General features: G+C 39.7%; 1 protein-coding gene across 4 annotated transcripts in view; it reads left to right on the forward strand.

The window, feature by feature from the left end:
- The first annotated feature begins 6,366 nt into the window (after window positions 1–6,366).
- RPS6KA3 (ribosomal protein S6 kinase A3) overlaps window positions 6,367–25,855 on the forward strand; it is a 114,292-nt gene continuing 94,803 nt past the window's right edge. The window contains exons 1-3 of one of the 4 annotated variants that reach the window (XM_073901985.1): window positions 6,425–6,518; window positions 8,941–9,096; window positions 10,286–10,327. Coding sequence is in view for 2 of the 4 variants with exons in the window: in XM_025857493.2 (XP_025713278.1) it covers window positions 6,450–6,518; window positions 10,286–10,327 (111 nt within the window). In the remaining 2 variants the exon portion in view is untranslated. Of the gene's footprint in view, window positions 6,519–8,940; window positions 9,097–10,285; window positions 10,328–25,855 lie in introns of all 4 variants that reach the window. The other 3 variants (XM_025857493.2, XM_025857496.2, XM_025857497.2) reach the window with 3 other exon arrangements.

Genomic DNA, 25,855 nt, shown 5'->3' on the forward strand with positions numbered 1-25,855 from the left:
TATAGAATTCATCCCTTATTTAGTAGGCAAGTGTAAGTTATTTAAATTTAATTTTTTTGAAATTGTACCAGTATCTTTTTTAATAAAAGGATTCCTTAATATTTATATGCCCCAAAGTATATATTTTATTTACTGGTTAACAGGAACATGACTTAAAAATAATCTACTGAAGTCATAATCAGTGTGTTGCTTGATAAAAATATACTTCATCAGGGTGCCTGGGTGGCTCAGATAGTTAAGCGTCTGCCATCGGCTCAGGTCATGATCTCAGGGTCCTGGGATCAAGCCCCACATTGGGAACCTGGCTCAGTGGGGAGCCTGCTTCTCCCTCTCCCTCTGCCTCTCTCCCTGCTCATGCTCTCTCTTTCTCTCTCTCTCTCTCTCTCTCTGTGTCTCTGTGTCTCAAATAAATGAATAAAATCTTTAAAAATATATATATACTTCATCTACAAGTATGGCATTATTAATCTACAGCCAGTTTTTCCTGCAACAGACTTGATTTGACATTCCTTCATTCATTCAATTTTTGTGATTAAAGCTGCAGGTTTCCCAAGCATATGGTTTGGAGTTCAGTTGGTGGTCGCAGAATAGAGCTCCATTTAATTCCATAGCTTTCTTCCACATCACTTCCCCAGTTGAGGTGCTGTTGTGGGGCTAGTCTTACATCCAAGTCACTAAAAAAGTCAGGATATTTTTTAAAGTATCTTTTCTAGTTGCAGACTCAAATGTACATTCAAAAACACAAATATAAGCTTTTTTTAAAAAATGTAACCACAATAACAGCCATGATCCAAAACAACAGTTCCATAAAGTTTTGGGGGTTTTTTCATAGTGATGAGTACAAACCGGTGGTCCTTGGGTTTTTGCTTTAAAATGGTTTGTGGACTGAAAAAATTTGAGAACCACTGCTCTGACCAACCAAACTAAATTGATAGTTATAAAACGGGAATGTTTATCCTCTGAAGGAATACTTTATGCTGCAATTTTTGGTTAATGTTAAAGTAGCCGTTTTTAATATCAGTTTGAAAATGAAATTTTAATGTATTATCTCCCTCTTATGAATTAGTGTTCATAAACAAGAACATTTAGTGGGTTTTTTCTGTTCTAGTAAAATGTAAACTGAAGGAAAACAGTAGCTTATTAAAGCTCCAAGAATGGCTTCTCAGTTCCTTGTCAAGTCTCAAAGTCCCATAATTCTTTCCCTTCAAACAACTCTGAAACAAAACGACACCTCTAAGGATTAAGCATTTTGGAAACCAATAAAAGAAAACATTAAAGCATGTCTGACACAGACCTCTCTTCCATACTTCACTGTTCCTCCCATCCTCCCTACGTGAGTCAGGTAATGTTAACTTTGAATCACACATTCGTTAGTTTCTTTTGAGCATTACATAAACAAAGTTTTGATCATAGCCTATGAGGCAACTGACCTGTAATCATTTGCATTTCAACACATGTGGCTTGAAAAACAGAGCAGTAAGTTACCCTACATGCTCTTTTATTTGAATTCCACAGGAAGTTACTCACCATATCATTTTTTTGTGATCCAAGAGTGCACTAAAGAAATAGATTATGCCATAATAAAATGCTCACTCAACAATAACTTTTGAGTGAAGTATTTGAATTACATTATGTATGCAGGAATACTCCCTTTCTGAAGCTGATAACAATACCTCCATTTATTGAGTGGTTCCCTATGTGGCAGGCACTGTGCTCAATGCATTATAGACGTTGTTTCCATTCAATCGTCCCATCAATCCTACCAGGTATGTATTATTATCCTTATTTTCAAATGAGGAAAACAAAGCTTAGTCCACAAATATTTATTGAGCAACTACAATGTGCCAGACCCTGTTCTAGGCCATCAAGTTGAAGCTTAGAGACATATAAAGGAATCTTCAGTTTGGGCACAGGCCTGTCTCAGCTCTTATAATGATCCCATATCATCTTACTGGGAAGAATGTTCAAGAAATAACTCAAGTATTTGTATCACAGAATGTCTTCCTCTTAGTTCTTTTCTTTTTTAAAAAATTTTATTCATTCATTTGAGACAGAGAGATACAGAGAGAGGGTGAGAGAGAGCATGAGCAGAGGGGAGAGGCAGAGGGAGAGGGAGAAGCAGACTCCCCGCCGAGCTGGGAGCCCGATGTGGGGCTCGATCTCAGGACCTGGAGATCATGACCTGAGCTGAAGGCAGATGCTCAACCATCTGAGCCACCCAGGCGCCCTCCTCTTAGTTCTTTATAGATTTTATTACCATCTTTCATCATAGGCAACTTGAGAATCATTGAATTTATATCTGGAAGGGAACCTGGAGAAGATCCTTACATTTCCAAAATTTGAATTCTCTCAACTAAAATGTTCAAATAGATGTAAAAATTCCTGTTGTCTCTTAAGATGTGTATCAATCAAGAAAATGTTCTTAATTTTTATTTGGGAACTTAAAAAAATCCCACCAAATTCATACACATGGAAGATATGTCACCATGTATTTTGTTTGATTATTATCCTACATGAAATAAAATTTGAGCCTAAGTTTTATCTTTCTTTCTCTCTCTAAAGAAATAGTCTCTAGCAATTACTTTTTCTTTTTTGTGAAAAATAAATATACTTCAGGTAATGTAAAGGGAAAAGACTTTTCAGAGAGATGATGATTACACTCTATGGGTTTTCTATAGTAGTAACAAAGCTATATGTAATAGAGCTGTGAATTCGGGATATGTGTAAAGTAGAGATTGTGCCATGAGCCGTAGTTAGTCATCTTGTAACTTTTCCAGACTGATGGAACTCCATTTTTTGAACAAATGTTATTTTGTTAAGTAAATGCCTATTTAAACTTCTATACAAAGGTTATAATTAGAGCAGGAAATTGTTGGGGACAGAGGAAGTTAAATTTGGTTGTCTTGTCATACATCAGGAATGATTTCTTGGAAATCAAGTCCGGATTTTCGACTGAGGTTTGCTGTTTCCCTCTGCTGTAGTTTCAAGTAATAACTTTCCAATATTTTGGTTCTGACTGGGAGATTTATGCAGGAGGTGGGGCATAGAATCAGCCCTTTGTGCTGGTTTTGCACCAAGGAGCCCAAAAGACAGTAGAATGTGAGGATGTCACTTAACATTAAAAGGCTCAATGTGAAAGTTCTAAAGCAGTGCTGTCCTCTAGAACTATAATGCCAATCTTGACAAGCAAGCCCCATATATAAGTATACATTTTATAGTAGCCATATGAAGATGTAAAAAGAAACAGGTGAAATTAATTTTAATGAAGTATTTTATTTAACTCAATATACTCAACATTATTTCAACATGTAGTCAATATAAAATTATTACTGAGCTACTTTACATTCTTTTTTTGTACTAAGTCTTTGAAATCTGGTGTGAACTTCACACATACAGCACATCTCATTTGCGATCAGCCAATCTTATTTTAAGTATTTCAAGAGCCATGTGTGGCTAGTAGCTACCATATTAGCCTGCACAGGGTAATCTCTAGAGGCAGCTATTCTTTGAATAACTACACTTAGAGTTTTCCTTTCTTAAACAGGAAAGAAAAAAGTAATCCTGTTCAGGGTAATATCAGCTTCTATGTTCAAATAACTCTTTTTGCAGCCGCCTACAAGAAACATCCCCCAGCCTCATCTCATTTTCTCAAATTCTGCAACCCAGAGAGAGTGGTTGCACCGCTTTTGGATTTATAAAAGAAATAAATGAAAAAAAAATTGTTAACTAAAAGAAAAAATTCATTTTTCTCTTTGGACAAAAGGAAGAATGGTGTTTTTCTAAATCAATTCACAAATACTTATAAGTTGATCCTATGTGCAAGACAGCTGTGCTAGTGGTACACAGCCCATTAGTAACAGTTCATTTCATCCCTAATTCCTGCAATGTGACCACTGTTCACAGTAACTTTGTTTTTGAAGTTCTAGTCCTCAAGGTAAAAATAAAAGTTGATGCTGAAATCAACTTTTCAGTATACAACTTGATTTATTACAATGGAGTAATTCGCACCGGGCAGTGTTGGACACATAATAACTGTCTCCTTAAATATAAGGTATCTTTTTCCCAAAGCAAGAATGTTAGTTGGAATAATTGATCACTGTTGGGCGGACTAATTTACCTTAAACTAACCAAATTGACCAACTTCTTTTCGCTGTAAGGAATGGTAATGTGGCTTTGCAATGTAAATGAAAGATAAATTAGGCACTTCCTACATAAATGCAAAACAATGCACAACTTCTTATCCTCAAACTTCTGTGAACTGGTTTTACCGTCAGGAATTACGGAGACGGTGCTGTCAAATTAGTTGAGTTTGGGTCCAGACTGGATTTGCAGCACTAGAATCAAGCCTGCAGGGGAAGGTGACAAAATCACGAGCTAAGTCCTCCCCATCCCCCACCGCACAGACCGCGCTGTGCCTGCCCAGATGTTGCTCAACCCTGAGCTGTCCCCCTGAGTCCAAGGCTGCGAGAGAGGGCGCGCAGCGAGGACTTCCGGCCACCTCCTCGGGATCCCTAAACAGATGGAGCCTTTTCTGGTGGCCACGAGGCTGCCGGGCCTCGAGCTTGTGCCAGAGGGCGCGCAGGCTAAGGTAGAAGAAAGAGTTGGACACCTGCCTCTCTTGGGCCCAGTGAGAAACCTTGCACCGCCCGCGCAGACCTGTCCGGCCAGGAGTGGGGCTCTAATCTCAACCTCACACCTGCGTTAGGGAGGGAGCCAAGGGCTCTCCAGGTGTCTGGGTCCCGGGATGATGAAAGCGAGCTGTTAAAAGGCGTGCACCGGAAGCGCAGCTGGGGACGCGGTGTGGCCGCCGGGCGTGGGAGGACCGGGACGCCTGCGCCGAGGCCTGAGGGGATGAAGGCACTGGCAGTCCTGGAGATTTCCCTTTACTTTTTTTCCTTCTCCTCGTAGAGAGGGTTGGCCAGTGGCTGCAGTAGCTTTCCACTCAGCCCGGCGACTTTTACACAATTTTGCCCAGGCGCACTAAGCTCGCTAGGCACCTGGCGTTGGGAACACGAGGTAGAACCCCCGCCCCTCCCCCGGCGGGACTCAGTCCAGACGCCCAGGCCTGTCCCCACAAACTCTCCATCCTCTTGGATTCCGTTGCCGTCTGGGGATTGGGTTTCCTTAACCCAGGTCTTCCCTATCTTGGGCTGGAGGAGGAGTTAGAACCCCTCCCTCGCTTTCCCTCCTCCACCCTCGGCCAGCCTGATTTTTTAATCTAATCTTTTATTTAAAGTCAACAGAGGAGCAGGAACCCCAGGCTTCTGACAACAAGGTATTTTAAAACAATTCCCCAACCTCTGCCGAGAGGGGCAACCTCAAGGAACCTTCTTATTTTCTTCTTCGTGCAGGGAATGGGGGACTTCGAGAGTCGAGGCTGATGCCTGAGGGCTCTGCAGACTTTGGGTGGGGGACGACTCAAGCAGGACAAATGAATTCCAAATATTAAAAAGATGACACCAGAGCCTCGATTTGGAGAGCCCTGAATCATAACCGAGAGCTGAACCTCCAGGGAGCTCCAGGGCACAAAGCCTTACGAGTCCCCGTCGTGGGGGACTTTACGGGGGGGGGGCAGGTGAATGCCCAGCGTGTGAGCCTGGATAGGGCGGGTCCTGGTCCATTAAAGGATGTTCCCATAGACACGACGCGCCCACAAACACCCACCAAGGAGTGAGACCGAAAAGACACCCCACGCTCACTCCCCGGGTCTTTGGCACCGGACTGTGCCCACTGCGCCTCGCCCATCTCCCTCCCCCAGCTAAGCGGGGACCACTGTTCTCTACATCCTTAAGTAGCCTCCGACCTGCTCGGACCCTTAGCAGTTCAAGGCTCCCAGCCTTTAGCTCCTCTTACCCTTCCCCTCTTCTTTCCCCCACCGCCAGCCGCCCGCCGACGCCCCCAGATCTCTCGGGCTCGCCCTTCCTGAAAGTAGGCGAGGCCCAGAAGCTGAGGCTGGGGCGAGGAAGGAGGGAGGAGCGAAGCGCGGCGGCCGGGGGCGTGTCTTTCCAAGCCCCGCCCCCGGGTGCGCGCGGCGGTGGCGGCGGCGGCAGAGCCTCGCTCTGAGAGACAGGTATCGCTTAGGCGCCATGTTGTGAGCGGAAGTGGGGGAGCGCGCGGCCGTCGCTGTTCTACTGGGAGCGGGCGCGGGAACCGGCGGGGGGGGCGGAGCTGTAGTCCCGGCGGCGGAAGGAGGAGAGGAAGAAAGGGGCGAGACCGGGTGCCCGGCAGCGGCGCGAGGCTCTCGCTCCGCGCGCGGACATCTCCAGCCAGGCGCGCGGCGTTCGAGGGTCGGTGTCGGCGCCGAGCCCTCTCCCGGGCAGCCGGCGCTGCTGCTGCTGCTGCCGCCGCCGCTGCTGCTGTCGTGGGGCTCGGGCGGCGACAGAGCGGGGCCGGCCGTGGGGCGGGAGGGGAGGGAGGAGGCGGTGAAGGCGGCGGGCCGGGGGGGGAAGATGCCGCTGGCGCAGCTGGCGGACCCGTGGCAGAAGATGGCTGTGGAGAGCCCGTCCGACAGCGCTGAGGTGAGTGAAGCCGGGCGGCCGGGGGCCGGCGCGCCCCTCCCCTCGCCCCCGCGGGCCAGCTCCCCTCCCTGGGGCTGGCCACTTGGCCCCTTCCTCTGCTGCTCGCATCTCCCCTCTGTCTGGGATTCCGGTTTGGGTAGTTGGGGTTGGTCTGTTTGCCCTTCTGGTCCACCCGCACCCTCACCTCCCCTCCCTCGCTCGGGGGGCTGTGGTGTGGTGGCGCGTGGGGTTTGGAGTGGGCGCTGGGGCTTTGCAAGAAGCCGATTTTAATCAACTTTGCGTGGGGGGAGCGGGAAGCTGAGCGGGGGCCGGAGAGGAGTTGGGAAGTTTGGCCCTGCCTGGTTGGGGGCTTCCCTGGACCCTGGCGACTTTGGGGTGTAAGGGAGGGGTATGGATTAGGTTCACTGGGAAGCGGGGACTCTCGAGTCCGGCCAGGGGAGGGAGTTGGTGCTGTGAGTCGGGCGCCTGGGGGCTGGAACGGCCCAAGGCAGGACTGGCGACCTGTGGGGGTTTCGGGTAAGGGGTACAGGACAGCCAAGGGTTTTTGCCTCCCCACAGTTTGTCTGCCGCAGCGGTTTCTGCTGGTGCAAGGGAGAAAGTGGAAGCTTGAGGTCCTCCCCCCTCCCCCATTTCTTAGGTCGCTGAGCTCGAGGACCCAGTCCGTAGGAGCTTTAACTTGAGTTTCCTGTTCCTGGAGGTGAGAGGGTGATATTCAAGGCCATCAGTAGCCGCCCTGAAGGGCTTTCAGGTTTTCTTCCCCCAGGATCTATTCGGTGACCATCCCAGAGACACCTAACCGAGTGCCAAAAACCAAAACAATATACCCAAAGACGGCAAAACAATTTCCCCGGACACGGCACAGCATCGAGCTTTCGCAGCCGCCCCTGTCCCAGAACCAACTCGGGGTCTGCGAAAATAATCCAGACAAGACCCATTCCAGGGCATCAGCGCTCCTCTCCGGAGTGGAAAAATCAATTCCTGATGGTGGCATGTCTGTGATTCTCCCTTCTTGACTTTTTGCTGTCTTCTATCCCCGCAGCGGACTTTGGGGGATTACAGGATGATAGGCTGCGTGTGTGTAATAGTTAGTGAGTGACCCCATTTCTGGAAAGCATGACTGAAACGCGGGGGTGGAATGGGGCAGGCTCTGATGAGTGGTGTACTTGGCGGCAGCCGCTGCCCTGCCGGCCTCCGCAGTGTGAGAGGTGGATAGGGTTACTGGTTACGTCAGTAAGACCGAGGCTCAGTTTGATCTGAGATGCGGGACACTTGCATTCCCGGGTATAATGGAGGGGGAGGGGGATCAGTTCAAATAGCTTTTCAATTTTTTCCTAGTCACCTCTACTGCTGTATAAAATGTTTACTTGCTCTCCTTAACGTGAGCAGAGTTGTAATAGTGCTTACGGCTGGTACTTAGTATTTTGTGACTTGGATCATATTTTAAAAATCTAGACTAAACGCTGCTCTTCAATAGAAAAGATATTGATAGATGTTTTCTAAATATTTTTAAAAGGAAATCACGTTTTTAAGACTAGCAGAATTACATTTAAAATTATGTTAGCCTGATTAATACTATAGATGTTTTATAAGAAAATTGAATTTAGACTGTTTAATCATCCTTTGAATGGATAGTGTGAAAATTAGTATGCAAATGGGCTCTTTTCATTCATCTTTTTCTCCAGATTTTATTTGCATTAAATAATATAGCTAAAAGGTTTATAAAATATGTTCTCAAAGTGCTGACCTTATGAAAAGATATTGAATTTGCTTTGAGCCTGATTGTTACATGCAAACCGTAACATTTGCAACTCATAATCAGTCCACATTTCTGCTTGGCACATATCAGTGTGTTAAAAAATCATTTAAAATTCCACCTTATCCTTTTTCTACATAGCATACATTTGGATAGGGAAGGCACAAAACTGATATTTATTTAGCACTTACTATATGCCAGATACTGTGGTACATGCTATTTCATTTTATCCTTCTTATGACCCAACAGAGTAGGATTGTGATCCTCATTATTACAGATTAAGAAACTGAATCTCCGAAGTTAAGGGCACAAAGATTATAAATAGTAAATGGCAGAGCCACAATTCAAAGCCGGGTGGGTATAATTCATGTGCTTCGCTTTATATTAGGGTAACTGTTTCAAATCCTTTGTGGAAAAATTCAGGGTATAAATAAATAAGCCAGTAGTTAGAGGTCATGTATTTTTCAGAAACAGTTATGGTATTATAAGCGGTCTCACTTGTTAAAGCCTAGTTATTTCAGTTACTGTCATGGTTTCCAGAACCTGGCAGATAGGATTCCACAACTTGCCATTTTCAAAGAATTTTCTTGGTATTTTGGCATAAGATATGTCACACGGAGCTAGTGTTGCCTGGATTAATTAAAAAAGATCTTTTTAAATTGCCTTTAGATATTTTGTTGCCTTTGGTGGTTCATCTGTTTCAAGTAAATTACTGCTGATACAATTTTGGAAATTGAAGCCAGTAAGGAGAAGGTTGAGAATTTTCATTCAGAAGTCTAATATTGGACTTATTATTATGCCTGCTATTATGCCATCTCCTCCCCAGTAAGTCCTTATCAAAAAATAATTATATTTTACCAGAGTAAAATCATTTTTTTGGAAAGACATTTACTTGAGTAAATACATCAAATTTTTTCTCTCCAGGCTAAAAGATTTCAGAATTGGTCTCTATAGGAATTTACATTTGTGGTCTCATTCCTAGTAGATTGTGAAATCTTGAAAGCAGAGCCTTTTTTTTTCTCTGTATTCTCAGCACTTAACACAGTGCCTGGCACATATATATTGGGGACCCAATAGATGTCCACTGAATGAATTATGATGGTCAGGAATAGGGTGATTATCAATGTTATTTCTGTTCTTATCATTTTAATCTTACATTGAAATATGAGCAATCTTAAAAGACCTGAGTACCTCACCAAAAGTACAGGCAGTTTTTCATTCCTTTACATAGCCTTCCTGCTTTAAGACCTCACATGGGTCTCATGGTGCTCAAAACAAAAAAACCCTTGTGGTTAACTCAAACATGGGTCAGAACATGATAGGCTAGAACTAGGCCAAATGTTTAAAGAAGCAAATTTGGATAATAAAGGAAGTACTATGTAAGCAGTCAAGGTTAGAACAAAATTAAAAACAAAATAGCGTCCTAAATAGTCCAGGTGAATTCACAACTCTTTAATGAGTTATTTAAAGATGCTAATATGTTTTTGAGTATCTGACTGTTTAGGAGACAGGTATCAAGGAATTGTGACTACTCTGTAAATTTCTTGCCACTGCTGTCAGGGATAACATTTACTGGATCATAAGCCTGACCTAAAGTGACACTTTTTTCTCAGTTTTATATAAAGGATAAATGATAGTAAATGTAAATAAGAACAATTTAAATTAATTTAACCTTAAAATTAAGATTATTTTTAATTTATAGAAATGTGCTGTATAAAAATAGCCACCTTGAATTCTTTTAAATAGCAAGTACCCATAATGCATTAAAAATATTAACTATATATTTTCTTTATAAAAAATGAGACCCTTGTGTTGGAAACCATCTTCAGTGGATATGCATCCATTTTTATTTTCAAAGATTGTATTGGATTCTGTACTATTTCTACTATATTGATACTAGGTTTCTTATTTTTGTCTGTAGGGAAAAACATTCTATTAAAGTATGATCATTGATTTTGAAAAAATGTTTTATTAAGTTTCTTCCTTTTCCTGTTTCATTTCTACCACCTTTCAGGTTTTTTTCTTTCCCCCAAGTGAAGATCTGAGGAGAGGACAGGTATTGTTACATGTCAACTGTCAATAGTAACTGTGACACATTACTGAACACTTCATTGTTTTCAGTGATTATAAGATGTCAGTTTTCTTTTTTTTTTTATTTATTTATTCATGAGAGACAGAGGCAGAGGGAGAAGCAGGCTCCCTGTGGAGCAGACAGCCCGATGCGGGACTCGATCCCAGGACCCTGGGATCATGACCTGAGCCAAAGGCAGACGCTTAACCGACTGAGCCACCCAGGCGTCCCTAAGATGTCAGTTTTCATTAAACTAAAATTAAGGAAAGTTTGCTTTATTTTGGCAGCTCTCGCTGTACTAATTGGGTTGGTCTAAAATGTGAAATTCTTTGGTACATTTAAATTTTAAGATAAAGGGATAAACTTAAAGAAACAAGTATAGGCAGACTTGCCTTTTCTTTAGTATGTTTCTGGAAATCACAATGAGTATATTCTATTTTTATTTAAGGAGAGTGGCATAATTGGGATGTGCATTCTTGACCAAGGATGTGATAATCAGTAAATTATAGATCAAAAATATAGCAGATCATTTATCAGAAGTCTGAATTGCAGAATTGTTGTAAAGATATTTTTAAAAATTTATCACACACTAAAACATTAATACCATTGTGATCATTGACAAGATTTGCTCTAGAGTCCCATACTCAGGGACATGTGATATACCAGGCTGTGAATGTTCGGTGATGTCAAGGGCACCAGTTTCCCAGTGCAGACTGGATGCTTTAGACCCAGTGGTTCAGATTACAGTGTACAACAGTGACATCTTGGTGGTCTCTTGATAATGCATGAGTGTGATAGAGCTCGGTTGTTTATGTGTTTTGGTGGATAACAAGTTTTAAAGCATTGGAATGCAATTGTGCAAATCTATATATTATACATGCAATTCCCCAATTCACATAATAGAAAATAAAAACAACCAACTGCATTTTTATACTTGGCATTAAATGTCTTCCTCAACTCCACTTCAGATTTGATATAGTTTCCTGTATCATTAATCTGGAACAATTAGCAGATCTCATATATTCCAGTTTATCAGTTTAATACCAAATAACATAAAAACAAAGATAAAGCAGCCGTAAATAATTGTTGTAAAATGTGTAGAGTTAAAAAAACACAAATATATGCATTTTCTGAAGAAGATTCAGGATAAAATGTATCTATATGAGACATAACTATTATTTTATACATTTGGCCTATTTTAAGCAAACACATTAGTTACTAGCAATTAAATATTTCAGTTTTACTTATCTCCTTAAAATTTAGAAGGTACTTTTTGAGATAATTCTGATGTATGGCAAAGTGTTAAAGAACATGAGCTTTGGAGCCATAAAGACCTGGGTTTGAGTCCTGGCTCTGCCACTTAATAACAGTAATCTTATGCAAGTTGTTATAGTGTCTCTATGCTTCAACATTCTAATCTGTAAAATAAGGATGAATAATATCTACCTCATAGGGTTGTGGTGAGAATTAAGTGAAATGATACTATATGTAAAGTACGTGGTTCACTGCATGGTTTCAGTGTTTAATAAATAATATAATGAATCATCTGACAGAATTGTCTGAGGAAGTTCTGTGTGTTTCCTGTGGAGTAATTTTTTTAGAATCAAGCAGAACAATTAAAAATTATTTGATTGATCTGTTTAAACAGAGCCATTATATCTGAATATAATTGTAAGGGTAAGGTGAATGCAGATCTCTTGAATCTTGTCCCTTTTTGTATTATTCCCCTCTTCAATATCATCTTTAAAGGGGGAAAACAGATAAAGAACATTTGAAGAATATGTGTGGAAGAAGGGAGAAAGGCAAGTTGTGTTCACATTTCAACATTGGTCAGTTTGGAAGGCATCTCACAATCCATGGCATGTGATTGTTTAGCAGTGTTTTTTTCCTCTTAGTGATATATAAGATAGTGTATTTTATACATGATAGTGTCTTATGATTGATGAAACCTGGTGTATCCTGGATGTCAACTTCTTGAAGGAAGTATGTCCTTGAAGAAATGGATAAAGTCAATATATAGTGTTAAGAAGTAGAACTTTAACTTACTTTCTAAAGCATACCAAAACAAAATGTACACACCTTTTTATATTTTAGGATCAGTTCTATTAATTTCACTTTTAGGGACAGAACTTAGTATGGCACACCTCCCTCCCCATTACTCTAAACACATTTGTTTTGGTTATTTGAATATGCCATGAGTAGCTGGGTTTTCCTATCTAGAAATAGAATCCTTTGGATTTGGTCTTTTATGGGTATTTGTATTTAAAGAATTTGAAATAGGATATACAGTATTTTTAACTGAGAAATCTCTGGAAATGTTAAAGGTGTATCTGTGCCCCAGCAACCATCTCTGCCGTGCAAAAACAAACAAAACACAGGAGCGTGACATAATCGAATAAATTTGGGGATTATAGAGTTAAACAGTATTTGACCAATGTCTTTACCTCATAACTTCTTAGAACTTTTAAGATGATATTGTACATGATGAATCTGCAAAAAGGATATAGCCCACAGCATTTGAGACTTGATGTCAGAACCCTTTTTTCATGAACCTTCTATTGAAGTCTCAAAGGACACAAGTGCTTTGCAGAACAGTTTGAACAATCTGATAACTATAGTAACATGATCCAGTATTGCCTGCAATTGAGCTGTTATGTTTAATTGACTGTATCAAAGCTTTTTTCTATATCAGGAGTTTTTGTTTCATTTTGAATTGAAATCTTTTAAATTGTACGATTTTCCATCTTATAATGGACTAAACACTTAAATATAATTTAAATGAAAGTTTAAGATAACTTAAACTTTTTTATCCCATATTCTGAAAATTAGTGGTCATATTCTACCTTAATATCAAGCTAATTGCCCCTATTAAGTGGACCCTGCATTGACTTGCTCTTTAACTTACATCTCAAATTCATAATTCTTACAAACTCTCTTTTAACATTTGGCAACTTTATGCTGCCATCAATCTATCTCTCCCACTCTCCTTTTTAAATTAATTGCTTCTAACCTGCAGTTACTAGAAAACAGCTAGGGTTAGTGATACTTTGATGCAGTCATTTTTAACTTGGGAACCTTGTTACTCCATCTTAAAAAAACAGTTTATATTTGCAGCTTACCAAATAATGCAAAATAGCATCCTCACCCTTTTTGTGATCTCTGCCCATCGTATACACATACCTCTGGGGTCAGGGGTATTTGGACATCTTACCTACTAATAAGTAGTTTTTTATGCTTCAACATAACAGTGACCAAATGGCTCAATAACTGGCATTACCTACTCAGCATATTTACCTTCCTTTCTGGAAGGTGTCAACTAGAAAGGAATGTGAATAATCTAAAGAACAGATGGCTACAAGACAGAAAGCTAGCCTACTGCCCCACCTGGAGTCAGGTCTACACATTGTCTTTTGGAGTTTTTTGGTGGGATTTTTTTCCCCCATGAAATAGTGCTAGTTTCCTGACTATTAGCTACACTATATTTGTGTGTAAATCCAAAAGCTCTTTTATACCTCCTGACATTCTTTTCTTCTATTAATATAAATAGAATTACAGTAGTAGCATAACTTAAATCAGATTTCCCGACCTTAACTAATATACCCATGGTATCTTACATACCTTAAAAACTAGTTATGTTTAATCTACCATGTAAATTGATTTTTATAATCTTCTGTATAATAATGATCTCATCTTCAAACTTGACCTGGTCATCTAGATTCCTGTGACCTTGCCTCTAATCCTGTGGTCCACAAAGCTTGTTATAGGAAACTTGATTCAGTCATTTGATATGTGTTAGAAGCAGATGTCAAATGATAGCCTGAAGCAAAAGATAAATTTGACATAATAGATTGAGGTGCGTCTCACATACAGTGTTTTGGGAGAAAACTTCTCTCCAGAAATCTTGTAGAACCTATACTAAAAACCTCAGTTACCCAGAATGCTATTTCAATTTTTTACATTTAGGAGCCTGAAAACAATATAAAATAACAGGAAAGATTCACTTAAAAAAAAAAACCCCATAACTTCTAGATTGGCATTGTTCAGTAGCCACTAGCTACATGGAGCACTTGAAATGTGACTAGTGTGGCTGAGGAACTGAATTTCAAATTTAATTTTAATTTAATTTAATTTAAATAGTCACCTGTGGCTATTGGCTACCACATTGAACAGCACAGTTCTAAAGATTACAGGATTAGTACAAATTGGACTTTTTTTTCTATACCGGTGTTTTTCAGCTCTGCCTTCTGTTATTTGTATTTTGAAGTTAATAGGCTAAAGCTTTTTCTAAATGAAAAAATACTTGCTATGCTTTTTCAAATTATGTTTAATCAGCTTTGTCTTGTTCCTCACCTACCCCGAAGATTTTTATAAACCCTACTACATGGTATGTGCCCTTCAAATCACCATTCTGCACTTTTATAGTTTTGCTAGTTTTACAGTGACATTTCTCGTTCAAGTGATAACACCAAGCACTGGGGAAATTAGCTATCAAAAAATGTTGCATTTTGTTAATTATACTGTGCTAATTAATACTGGAAAAGTGGATTGATACATCTTGTAGATTAACATTTACTGAATGCCCTCTCTGACTAGATACTGTCTATATCAACTTGAATGAGGTAGACATAATTCTCAGCTTACAGATGAGGAAACTGAAGCCTAGAAAGGTTAAGTAAGTTCTTCGTGGTTGCACCACTAGTTAGTAGAGGAGGCAGGATTCAAACCCAAGTCTCAGATTGCAAATTCCATTGACTTTCCGCTAGACTGCCATGCTTGAGTTGAGAACAGCATGTGGGTGATTCATTCTAGATGAAATCAACAGGGGAAAAAGGTTCTCAGTGGTTTGTATGAGAATATATTTTTATGGGAACGTATAGGTAGAGTTAGAAAAGTGAAATAGGTTCAACTCTCCAAATACATTGTGGGTTAAATAGGCTTTTGTGAGCTAGCCTGAAAAACAGCATTTGTGACATTGTATGAGAAAATGTTTTGGGATTTCTAAACAGCTGTTTAGAATTGAAACAAAAACTACAGTATTTGGAAAAGGGGGGGTGATGTCCAGATATTAGTTAACAGTTCTTTATATAGAAGTCCCTAGGTGTGTGCTTGGGTAACTGTGCTCTGTTTTTGAATTGCCGCTTATTAAATCATTACCTCTTTATATTTGCATCTCTTCAGAAAAATCTATTTGACACTCCCTCAAAGTGTCAGAAAATAGGATCTTACTCAACCTGAAAAAGTTATCATTTATCTTCCTATAGTATAAGAAAAGGAAATTTAAAGAAAGTTTACATGATCCTTGGTGGGGTTATTTCCTTTTTTTTTTTTTTTTTTTACCTGTTAGGTTAAATAGCCCTAATTAATCTTTTTTTAAAAATTGAGATATGACTTACCACAAAATTCGCTCTTGTAAAGTACACAATTCAGTGGGTTTTAGTATATTCACAAGGTTCTGCAACCATCACCACTATCTAATTCCAGAACGTTTTCATCACCCCCAAAATAAATCTCATACTCATTAGCAGTCAGTCCCTTTTCCTTCTTATCCCCAGCCCCTGGCAACCAATAATCTACTTTCTCTATATATTTGCCTATTCTGGACATTTCATATTAATGGAATCATATATATGGCCTTTGTGTCTGACATCATTCATTTAACAATGTTTTCAGAGTTCATCCATGTTATAGCATGTATCAATGCTTCATTTTTATGGCTGGGTAATATTCTGTATGGATATACCACATTTTGTTTATCCATTTGTCAGTTCATGGACATTGGGGTTGTTTCCACTTTTTTGCTATGGGGAATAATGCTGCTATGAACATTTTGTATCAAGTTTTTATGTGAACATATGTTTTCGATTTTCTTGGGTATACACCTAGGCGTGGAATTGCTGTGTCATATGGTAAGTCTATGTTTAATATTATGAATTACCGACAGATTGTTTTCCAACTTGCTTAGACCATTTTACATTCCTACCAGCAGTGTATGAGGGTTCCAGTTTCTCCATATCCTCATCAACACTTGTTATTGTCTTTTTCATTATGGCCATTGTAGTGTGTAAGAAGTGGTATCTCATTGTGGTTTTGATTTGCATTTCCCTTATAACTAAGGATGTTAAGGATCTTTTTTTTTTAAGATTTTATTTATTTATTTGACAGAGAGAGACACAGTGAGAGAGGGAACACAGCAGGGGGAGTAGGAAAGAGAGAAACAGGCTTCCCGCGGAGCAGGGAGCCCGATGTGGGCCTTGATCCCAGGACCCTGGGATCATGACCCGAGCCGAAGGCAGACGCTTAACGACTGAGCCACCCAGGCGCCCCTGTTAAGGATCTTTTCATGTGCTTATTGTCTACTTGTATACATAATTAATTCTTGTGCTTATTTTTTATTGATTTGGAGACTTAAGTGTAGTTTTTGCATTAATGCTGTTAATAGAAGATCCTTGTCTATGTTATATTGTATACAGATCTTCCTTGACTTAAATAGGATTATGTTCCACCATAAGTTGGAAATGCATTTAATACACCTAACATACTAATGTCACAGCTTAGCCTAGCTTACCTTTAACATGCTCAGCACTTATATTAGCCTAGAGTTGGGCAAAATCATCTAACACAAAGTCTGTTTTATAACAAAGTATTGGTTATCTCATGTAATTTATTGAATACTGAAAGTGAAAAACAGAATGGCTTTAAGTGTATTGGTTGTTTATCCTTGTGATCACATGGCTGACTGGGAGCTCCCATTCCTTGCCACTGCCCAGCATCATGAGAGAGTGTCGTACCACATATTGCTAGCCCTGGAAAAGATAAAAATTCAAAGTGTGGTTTCTTCTGAATGAAATTAAATAATCATTTCCGCACCATTGTCAAGTCGAAAATTATAAGTCAAACCATCATAAGTCAGGGACTGTACATAGTTCTTCAGAAAACTTAGTTTCAGTCTGTGCTTTCAAAAGATTTTTTTTTTCATTTTTATATGTGATAAATTCAAAGCTTTTCCTAGAACACGGATTTTTCCAACTGGGTCAATCTATGGAGATACCTTATGTTACCTCATCACCGGGACCGCCCCTTTGCCCAGCCAGAGCAGAGTTTCTAGAGGAATACAACAAAGAAATGTTAATTATAGAAAATTATACCAAGAAAGCAAAAATTGAAGCAGTGATATTTTTCATTACAGTCTCCTCAGTGTTGTTATACTATTCTATAGTTTCTTATTTAAAGCAAGAGTACAGGAAATAATTGAAGGTCAATCAAAACCACATGTCTAGACTCAAAAATTAAATACTCGCTTAGGTTAACTGAGATATACAGGTGTTTCATTTAAAGAAGTAGGAAAATGCAAAACAAAGCCTGTTTGCCTCCTTTCCTTCAAGTTCCTGCTGGCTATTGGTATAAGCAGTAAGCGGGGGGTACTTAAAGAGAGAAATGTCACAGAAAATTAAAAATAAGATTTCCTGGGGCACCTGGCTGGCTCAGTCAGTGGAACATGTGACTCTTGATCTCAAGGTCACGAGTTCAGGCCCCACATTGGGTGTGGAGTCTGAAAAAAAAAAAAAAGATTTCCTTTGGATTATTAAAAAGAGCTCATAAATGAGGGTTTTTTTTTTTTAAAGATTTTATTTATTTAAGGGAGAGAGTGGGAGAGAGAACATGAGAGAGAGTGCAAGAAAGAGAGCACAGGGAAGGGGGAGGAGGAGAGGGAGAAGCAGGCTCTCTGCTGAGCAGGGAGCCTGACATGGGGCTCCATCCCAAGACCCTGGGATCATGACCTGAGCTGAAGGCAGATGCTTAACCGACTGAGCCACCCAGGCACCCCTGTAAATGAGTTGTAAAGTAAACTTTTCCCCCTGGCTCTTCTGAGTGTGAAGTGTATTACTAGGTGATGACAAATGAAATAGGATTATTTCCTTTGGAATATTATAGTTTAAAAGTACTGAGGTGGACAGGCAGTTAAATAACATGAAGCAAGCTAAATTAGCCAGGAATGTTCCAAACAAATATAATTGGAACTTTAGAAGAAAATTATGGTCTATAATGTTATAGCAGTTTTCCATAGTGCACTTTTAAGCATAATGTGGAATATTAGAAAGTAAATATTATTACCCCTGACACCCAATAAAGTTCCTTTTAAAACACACATACATACACAAAACAAATTTTTTTTCAACATAAAAATTAATCACTTGGAGGAGACTTCTGGTTCTGCCAAGTTGGAGAAGCCCTATTCCTCCTAGGTCCTCTTTTACAACAAAAACACCTTAGACATAACACATCAAACAAGTACAGGAACACTCTGAAAGGTGGAAACAAGAAGGCAGACTGCCTACAGACTTTGGGACTCAAAGAATGACACAAATAGTGAGTTCCTTGGGGTTTTTTTTATTGCCTCCCATATATCTTGGACAGGTCCTGTAAAAGCCTCCAACCTGAACCACCAATAGACACAGACAAAAGGGACTCCAAGAAAAGCCTGTTCTTCTCTTTAGCCAAGTGAATGAGGAAAGGGTAGCCTAACAATAGTAAATCTTTTTGACAGTACACACCCTACTGTAGCCAAACACCCCAGAAAAATCCCACCCTACTCCAAAGAAGCAAGTGGCAGTGCTTGAATTCCTCCACTCGGTGACGTTGACTGTGCAGATCAAGGACCTGATCTCCCATTCCCTGCCTAGCAAAAGCAGATAGCACTTTGATTCCCCCTGCTGGGTGGTTTTGGCAGGGTGAGCCGGGATCTGATCTTCCCTCACTGCCCCCCCCCCCCATGCCACCACCTATAGAAGGAGGTGATGCTCTCACTAAGGTAGTGTCAGTGGGGTCCAGGAGCCAGTTGAGCCTCCATCCCAATCTGGAAGCAGTGAAACTTAACAAGGTGGTGTGAGGCTGGGGTAGTCCCCACTAAGCCTCCCCTTGCCCTGTGTCAATGAGGAGCTGAGCTTATACCTTCACCTAAAATTAACAAGGCAGAATAAGATGGTTGGAGGTGGACTAGTCAATTCTGCTTCCCTCTTTCCTGATGTCAGTGGGGCCCAGTGAGCAGCTGAGCCTCCCTGCCCCTCATCTGGTGTCTACAAGGCAGAACAAAATGGTGGATGGCAGGGCTGGTTGGCACTCCACTTCCCCTTCTTCCCTCCCCTGTTAGTTGGGCCCTTAAGGAAGCTGAACTTTCCACTCTACCTTACAGCAACAAAGCAGTGCAATTCAGCCCTCTGCTTTCTGTCTCCCTATTGGCAGTGTGATCCATCAGGTAGATGAGCTTATACCCCTACTCAGAGGCAATGCGATGGTGCAGGTTGGTTCCCCACTTTCACTGGTACCAGGAGTGGAACTGAACTTCCATCCCACTCCTATTCAAAAAAGCAAGAGTCACTGCTCCACTTCAGCCAGGGTGGTGTATCTTTATTTTTTTAAAAGATATTATTTATTTATTTGACAGAGAGACACATTGAGAGGGAACACAAGCAGGGGGAGTGGGAGAGGGAGAAGCAGGCTTCCCGCTAAGCAGGGAGCCCAATGCGGGGCTCATTCCCAGGACCCTGGAATCATGACCTGAGCTGAAGGCAGACACTTAATGACTGAGCGCTTTTAAAAGAACGATCTAGAATATCAAGAATAAAGGAATAATATGAGTTATATAGTCTTTTCCAGAAAATAGAAAACACTTCATAACTCACTTTATGAGGCCAGTATTACCCTGAAACCAAGACCTAAAGACAGTACAGAGGGCACCTGGGTGGCTCAGTTGGTTGAGCGACTGCCTTCAGCGCAGGTCATGATCCTGGTGTCCTGGGATCGAGTCCCGCATCGGGCTCCCTGCTCAGCAGGGAGTCTGCTTCTCCCTCTGACCCTCTTCCCTCTTGTGCTCTCTGTCTCTCATTCTCTGTCTCTCAAATAAATAAATAAAATCTTTAAAAAAAAAAAGTACAGAAAAGAAAGCTCTAGACCAGTATCCCTCAAGAACATAAACATGGAATCCTCAACAAAATATTAGCAAAAGAAATCAAGCAATATATGAAAAGAGCTATACACTGTGATCAAATGGTTTTTATTCCAAGGATGTAAAACTGGTTCGGTATTCAAAAATCATTCAGTATAGCCCACCATATTAAAAAGGAAGAAAAATCACATCATGTTAATAGTGCAGAAAATGCATTAAACTGAATTAAACATTCATAATAAAAACTCATCAAACTAAGAATAAAAGGGAACTTAGTTTGATAAAGAATACACAGAAAAACCCCACAGATAACATCATACTTAATGGTGAAAGACTGAATGCTTTTCCTTTAATATCAAGTAAAAGACAAGGATGTCCATTCTCACCTATTCAGCCTAGTCCTGGAAATTCAAAAGGTAAAGGAACTCGAATATCTAATACAAGATAAAAATAAAGTGAAGGATCAACCCAATTTTAAGCTTCAGTAATCAAAATTGACACTTCAGCAATCAAAATTCTGTGGTATTGGTAAAAGGATAAACACAGGGGCATCTGGGTGGCTCAGTCAGGTTGGGTGTCCGACTCTTGATCTCAGCTCAGGTCTTGATCTCTGAGGGTCGTCAATATAGAATGCAGAAATAGACCCATACAAGTACAGCCAGTTGATTTTTATCAAAGATGCAAAAGCGGTTCAATGAAAAAAGGATAGATGGCCTTTTCAACAGTGGTGCTTGGAGCAGTTACACATCCATGGGTAAAACAGTGCACCTCAACATCACACCTTATACAGAAACTAATTCAAAAATGTATCATGGGGGAATTAAGAGTATACTTACCTTGATGACCAATGAGTAATGTACAGAATTGTTGAATCACTGTATTGTACAACTGAAACTAATATAACACTATATTAACTATACTGGGTTTAAAATAAAAAATAGGAAAAAAAAGTCTGATAAGAAGACACACAAAAAGGAAAAAACGCAAACAGAAAAAAAAATGTAGCATGGATTTAAATGTAAAATATAAAACTTTTAGAATTTAGGCCTAGAAGAAACCTTTCAGGACTTTGGGCTAAATGATTAGACCAGACACCAAAAACACAATCCATAAAAGGAAAAAAATTAGACTTCATTAAAATTCAAAACATTTACTCTATGAAAACAACCCTGTTAGGGCAATGAAAAGACAAGTTACAGATTGGGTAAAAATATTTGGAAACTTGTATCTGAGAGGACTTGTATCTAAAATATATAAAGAACTCTCTAAACTTAACAGTAACTTAAGCTCAACAATCCATTTAGAAATCTGACAAGAAATGAACAGCATTTCACTGAAGAGGATATGTGGATAGTCAATAAGCATATGAAAAGATGTCAACATGGTTAGCTATCAGGGAAATTAAAATTAAAATCATAATGAGGTATCAGTACACACCTATTAGAACAGCCAAAATAAAAAATAGTGGCAATATTGAATTTTGGTGAGGATGTGGACAAACTAGATCTCTCATGCATTGCTAGTGGAAGTGTAAAATGATAAAACCTTTCTGGAAAATAGTTTGGCTGTTTCTTTAAAAACTAAACATCAAGTTATTGTATGACCCAGCAGTCATACTCCTGGACATTGATCCCAGAGAAATGAAAACGAGTATCCACACAGAAGTCTGTACACAAATTTTCATAGCATTTCTGTTTGTAATATCCAAAACTTAGAAACCAAATGTCATTCAGTGGATGAATGGTTAAACAAGCTGTGATACATCCACACTAGAATGCTACTCAGCAACTAAAAGGAATGGATTATTGATACATGCCGCAAGTTGGATGACTCTCAAGGGAATTTATATTCCGTGAATAACGTTAAATACTGCATGATTCCATTAACATAACATTCTTGAAATGACAAAATTGTAGAAATGGAGACAAGATCAGTGGTTGCAAGGGTTAGAAAGGGGCAGGAGGGAGGTGGGCGTGGTTATAAAGGGGTCAGCACACAAGATCCTGGTGTTGGTGAACTAACTGTTCAGTATCTTTATAGTGGTGGTAGATACAGGAACCTATAATGTGATAAGTTGCGTAGAACACACACAAGAACCTGTAAAACTAGTGAAATCTGAATAAGGTCTGGGCTTTGTACTAGTATAAATTTCCTGGTTTTGACAGGAAGTTATATAAGATGTAACCACTGGGTTAAAGGTATATGGGACCGCTCTTATTTTTCCAACTTCCTGTGAATCTATAATCATTAATTTAAAAGTTAAAAAAAGTCAGCACTAGATAAAATTCAATGTCTATTTCAATTAAAAACTTAGTAAAACAGGAATAAAAGGGTGTGTCTTTAATGTTAACTAAAAAACAGTCTCAGACCAATAGCCAGCATTATGCTTGATGGGGACATATTTTAAGTCAGTCTCATTAAAACCATGCCTGCTGTTTTCACCTCTATTTTGTACTCTAGAAAGAGTTTGCTAATGCAATTAGACAAGAAAACCAGAGTATTCAAAAGAATAGTAAAAAATTACTATTCATAGATGATAAAATTATCTACTTAGATAACGTAAGGAAGCCACTAAAAAGGTTCTGTAAAAACTAATGATAGTCTCGGGGCACCTGGGTGGCTCAGTCGGTTAAGCGTCTGCCTTCGGCTCAGGTCATGATCCCACGGTCCTGGGATTGAGTCCCGCATCAGGCTCCCTGCTCGGCGGAGAGCCTGCTTCTCCCTCTCCCTCTGCGTGCTCATGCTTTCTCTCTCAAATAAATAATAAATAAAATCTTTAAAGAAAAAAAACTAATGATAGTCTCATAAGGTGGTATTACACAAAATATATATTCAGAAATCAAATAGCTTTCCTAGTTAAAAAGGGTAGGGGTACCTGGTGGCTCAGTTGGTTAAGTGTCTGCCTTTGGCTTGGGTCATGGTCCCAGAGTCCCAGGATCGAGCATTGCATCAGGATCCCTGCTCAGCGGGGAGTCTGCTTCTCCCTCTGCCCTTCCTCCTGCTCATTCTCTCTCTCTCTCTCTCTCTCTCAAATAAATAAAATCTTAAAAAAAATGGTAAGGAGGGGCGCCTGGGTGGCTCAGTCGTTAAGTGCCTGCCTTCGGCTCAGGTCGTGATCCCAGGGTCCTGGGATTGAGCCCCGCATCGGGCTCCCTGCTCAGCGGAAAGCCTGCTTCTCCCTCTCCCACTCCCCCTACTTGTGTTCCTGCTCTCGCTCTCTCTCTCTCTCTGTCAAATAAAGAAATAAAATCTTTAAAAAAAAGGTAATGAAAAAATCTCATTCAAAATAGTAAAAATATTAAATTTTTGGAAATTAACAAGCAAAGGGCAGGAATGAAATTTAAAAATGAGTTGCATTAAAGAATAATTTGAATAAATTGAGAGAAAAGCTATGGCTCTTTAAATTAGTTCAAATAAGATTCAAGGTTTGGTTTTTTTTTTCTTATCATTTATATTTAAGAATTGAGGGTAACCTCCTGTCTTGAATGAACATCCCCAGATCTTCAGTTTTTTAAAAATTTCTTAAGCTTCTTTTAGTTATCTTATAGTTTGAACAATTAATGCTAACAATTTTTAGTAAAATGCACTTATTAATAGTGTTTATGCTTAATACATGTACAGCTAGAATTAATCATGGAGCTATAATTAGGAACTTTTATCTTTGATTATTTTTTCAGAAATAAACCTTGCTGCCAGGTTGTGTTTATACCTTTAGTAATTTTTAAATATGTATACACATTTTTTTAATGAGTGAGTAGTTTGGATTGTTATTTTCTAAGTAAATTCAACTCCAAACTTGTCTAAAACACTTTGTGTTAAGATACAGTTGATACTACACAAATAGGAATTTTGCTTGGATGTTAAGCTCTGATTTATTGTGTATTTGAACAAATCCCATTCTGTCTCAGTTTACTACTTGCAGGCTATTATTGCTGTCTTCTTTTTGTTCATAAGGGTCTTTATAAGACTACATAATTTTAAGTGATTATTAACCATTACATTATCAGTAACATATATTGGGTTCAGTTCAGCAGACTTTCAAGCACCACTTGTTTTATCAATGAGGAAACAAGAGATTCAGGTCTTTTTGCCATAGTCACATAACAAAAGCTTGAGCTTTGAAGCCCATCATCATGGTGTATCTGTTTTAGGTAGGAGGGCTTCAGTAAGCCTCTGGAAACCAGAAGAAATCATTAGACTTGTTCCTTAGACTCTTAAATTAGCCAACCCAAGTAATGCATTAAAGAGTTATCTAGTACTCAAATTTTTAGCCCTCAAAATGGAAGTGGACCCATTAGGATAAGAGACTCATCAGAATCCCCTCAAATATTTGTATTTGTCATTTCCTCTGGCAAGGCAAGCAGGAAGAAAGAGAAGCTAACACCGAACACCCAAGACACAATGAGCTTTACCACAACCTCCAACATAACTAGTATCCAAATCTTGTGGACTAGAAAACTGAAGTTCGTGTTAAGTAACTTGCCCAAAGTCACACCTATAATAAAGGGCAAAGTCAGGTTTTGAAGCTTAATATGTCAGACTTCAAAGCCCACGATCTTTTCTCTACACTGTGATTTCCCAGACTTGTCTAATCACAGGAATCATCTAAAGTAGCTGTTTAAAAAATGAAATAATACCATGGGGCTTCTGGAACTTCCGATTCATTTTCGGATAAGGCCAGGTAATGTATCATTACCAGGAATCTTAGGTGATTCTGATCATCAGACAGGTTTGGAAAATACTCCCAACTCCATTAGAGTACTAAGAGGTGGGACTTGAAGGTATTAGGAAGGCAGGAATAGGCTTCGAAGTAGATAGAGGAGCTTAAAAAAACAAGGTGACACTTAATTTTCAACACTAGTGAAATAAGAATAGTAAAATTGGGAGCACCTGGCTGGCTCAGTCAGTGGCGCATGCAACTCTTGATCTCGGGGTTGTAAGTTTGGGGTTGGATGTAGAAATTACTTAAAAATAAAATCTTAAAAAAATAGTAAAATTGGATTGTGGAAATTATAAAATTGCTTTAGGTTCCTTACTCTTCACAGAAAAACAATGTTTTCTTTTTCTTAGTACTTCTCTTTCAGGTGACAACATTTATACAATCATTCTTTGACATTATCCTTGTTTACAGTTGGGTACAAAGGCACCGCTGAAGGATATAAATAAAACTGTATTTTGGATGCAGATAAAATTAGACTTAGAAATAACTTAAAGGGGCGCCTGGGTGGCTCAGTCAGTTAAGTGCCCAACTCTTGATTTCTGCTCAGGTCATGATCTCAGGGTTGTGAGATGGAGCCCTGCATCCCCGGGCTCTGTCCTGAGGCGTGGAGCCTGCTTAAGATTCTCTCTCCCCCTCCCTTTGTGTGGGCGCACCCGCACAGGGGCGCGCTCTCTCTCTCTCTCTCTCTCTCTCTCTCTCTCTCTCTCTCCTAAAAAAAAAAAGAAGAAAAGAAATAACATAAAAACAGCTTTAAATACAGAATCAGTAATTTCCTCAGGTGAAAACCCTAGAAAATCTTTAATAACTTTAATCCTTAAAGTTTAAGGATTAAAGTCACAAGATTATAACA

This window comes from Callorhinus ursinus, unplaced genomic scaffold (genome assembly GCF_003265705.2).
Source record: "Callorhinus ursinus isolate GAN/ISIS: 27379988/994484 unplaced genomic scaffold, GSC_fseal_2.0 scaffold16, whole genome shotgun sequence".
NCBI lineage: Eukaryota > Metazoa > Chordata > Mammalia > Carnivora > Otariidae > Callorhinus > Callorhinus ursinus.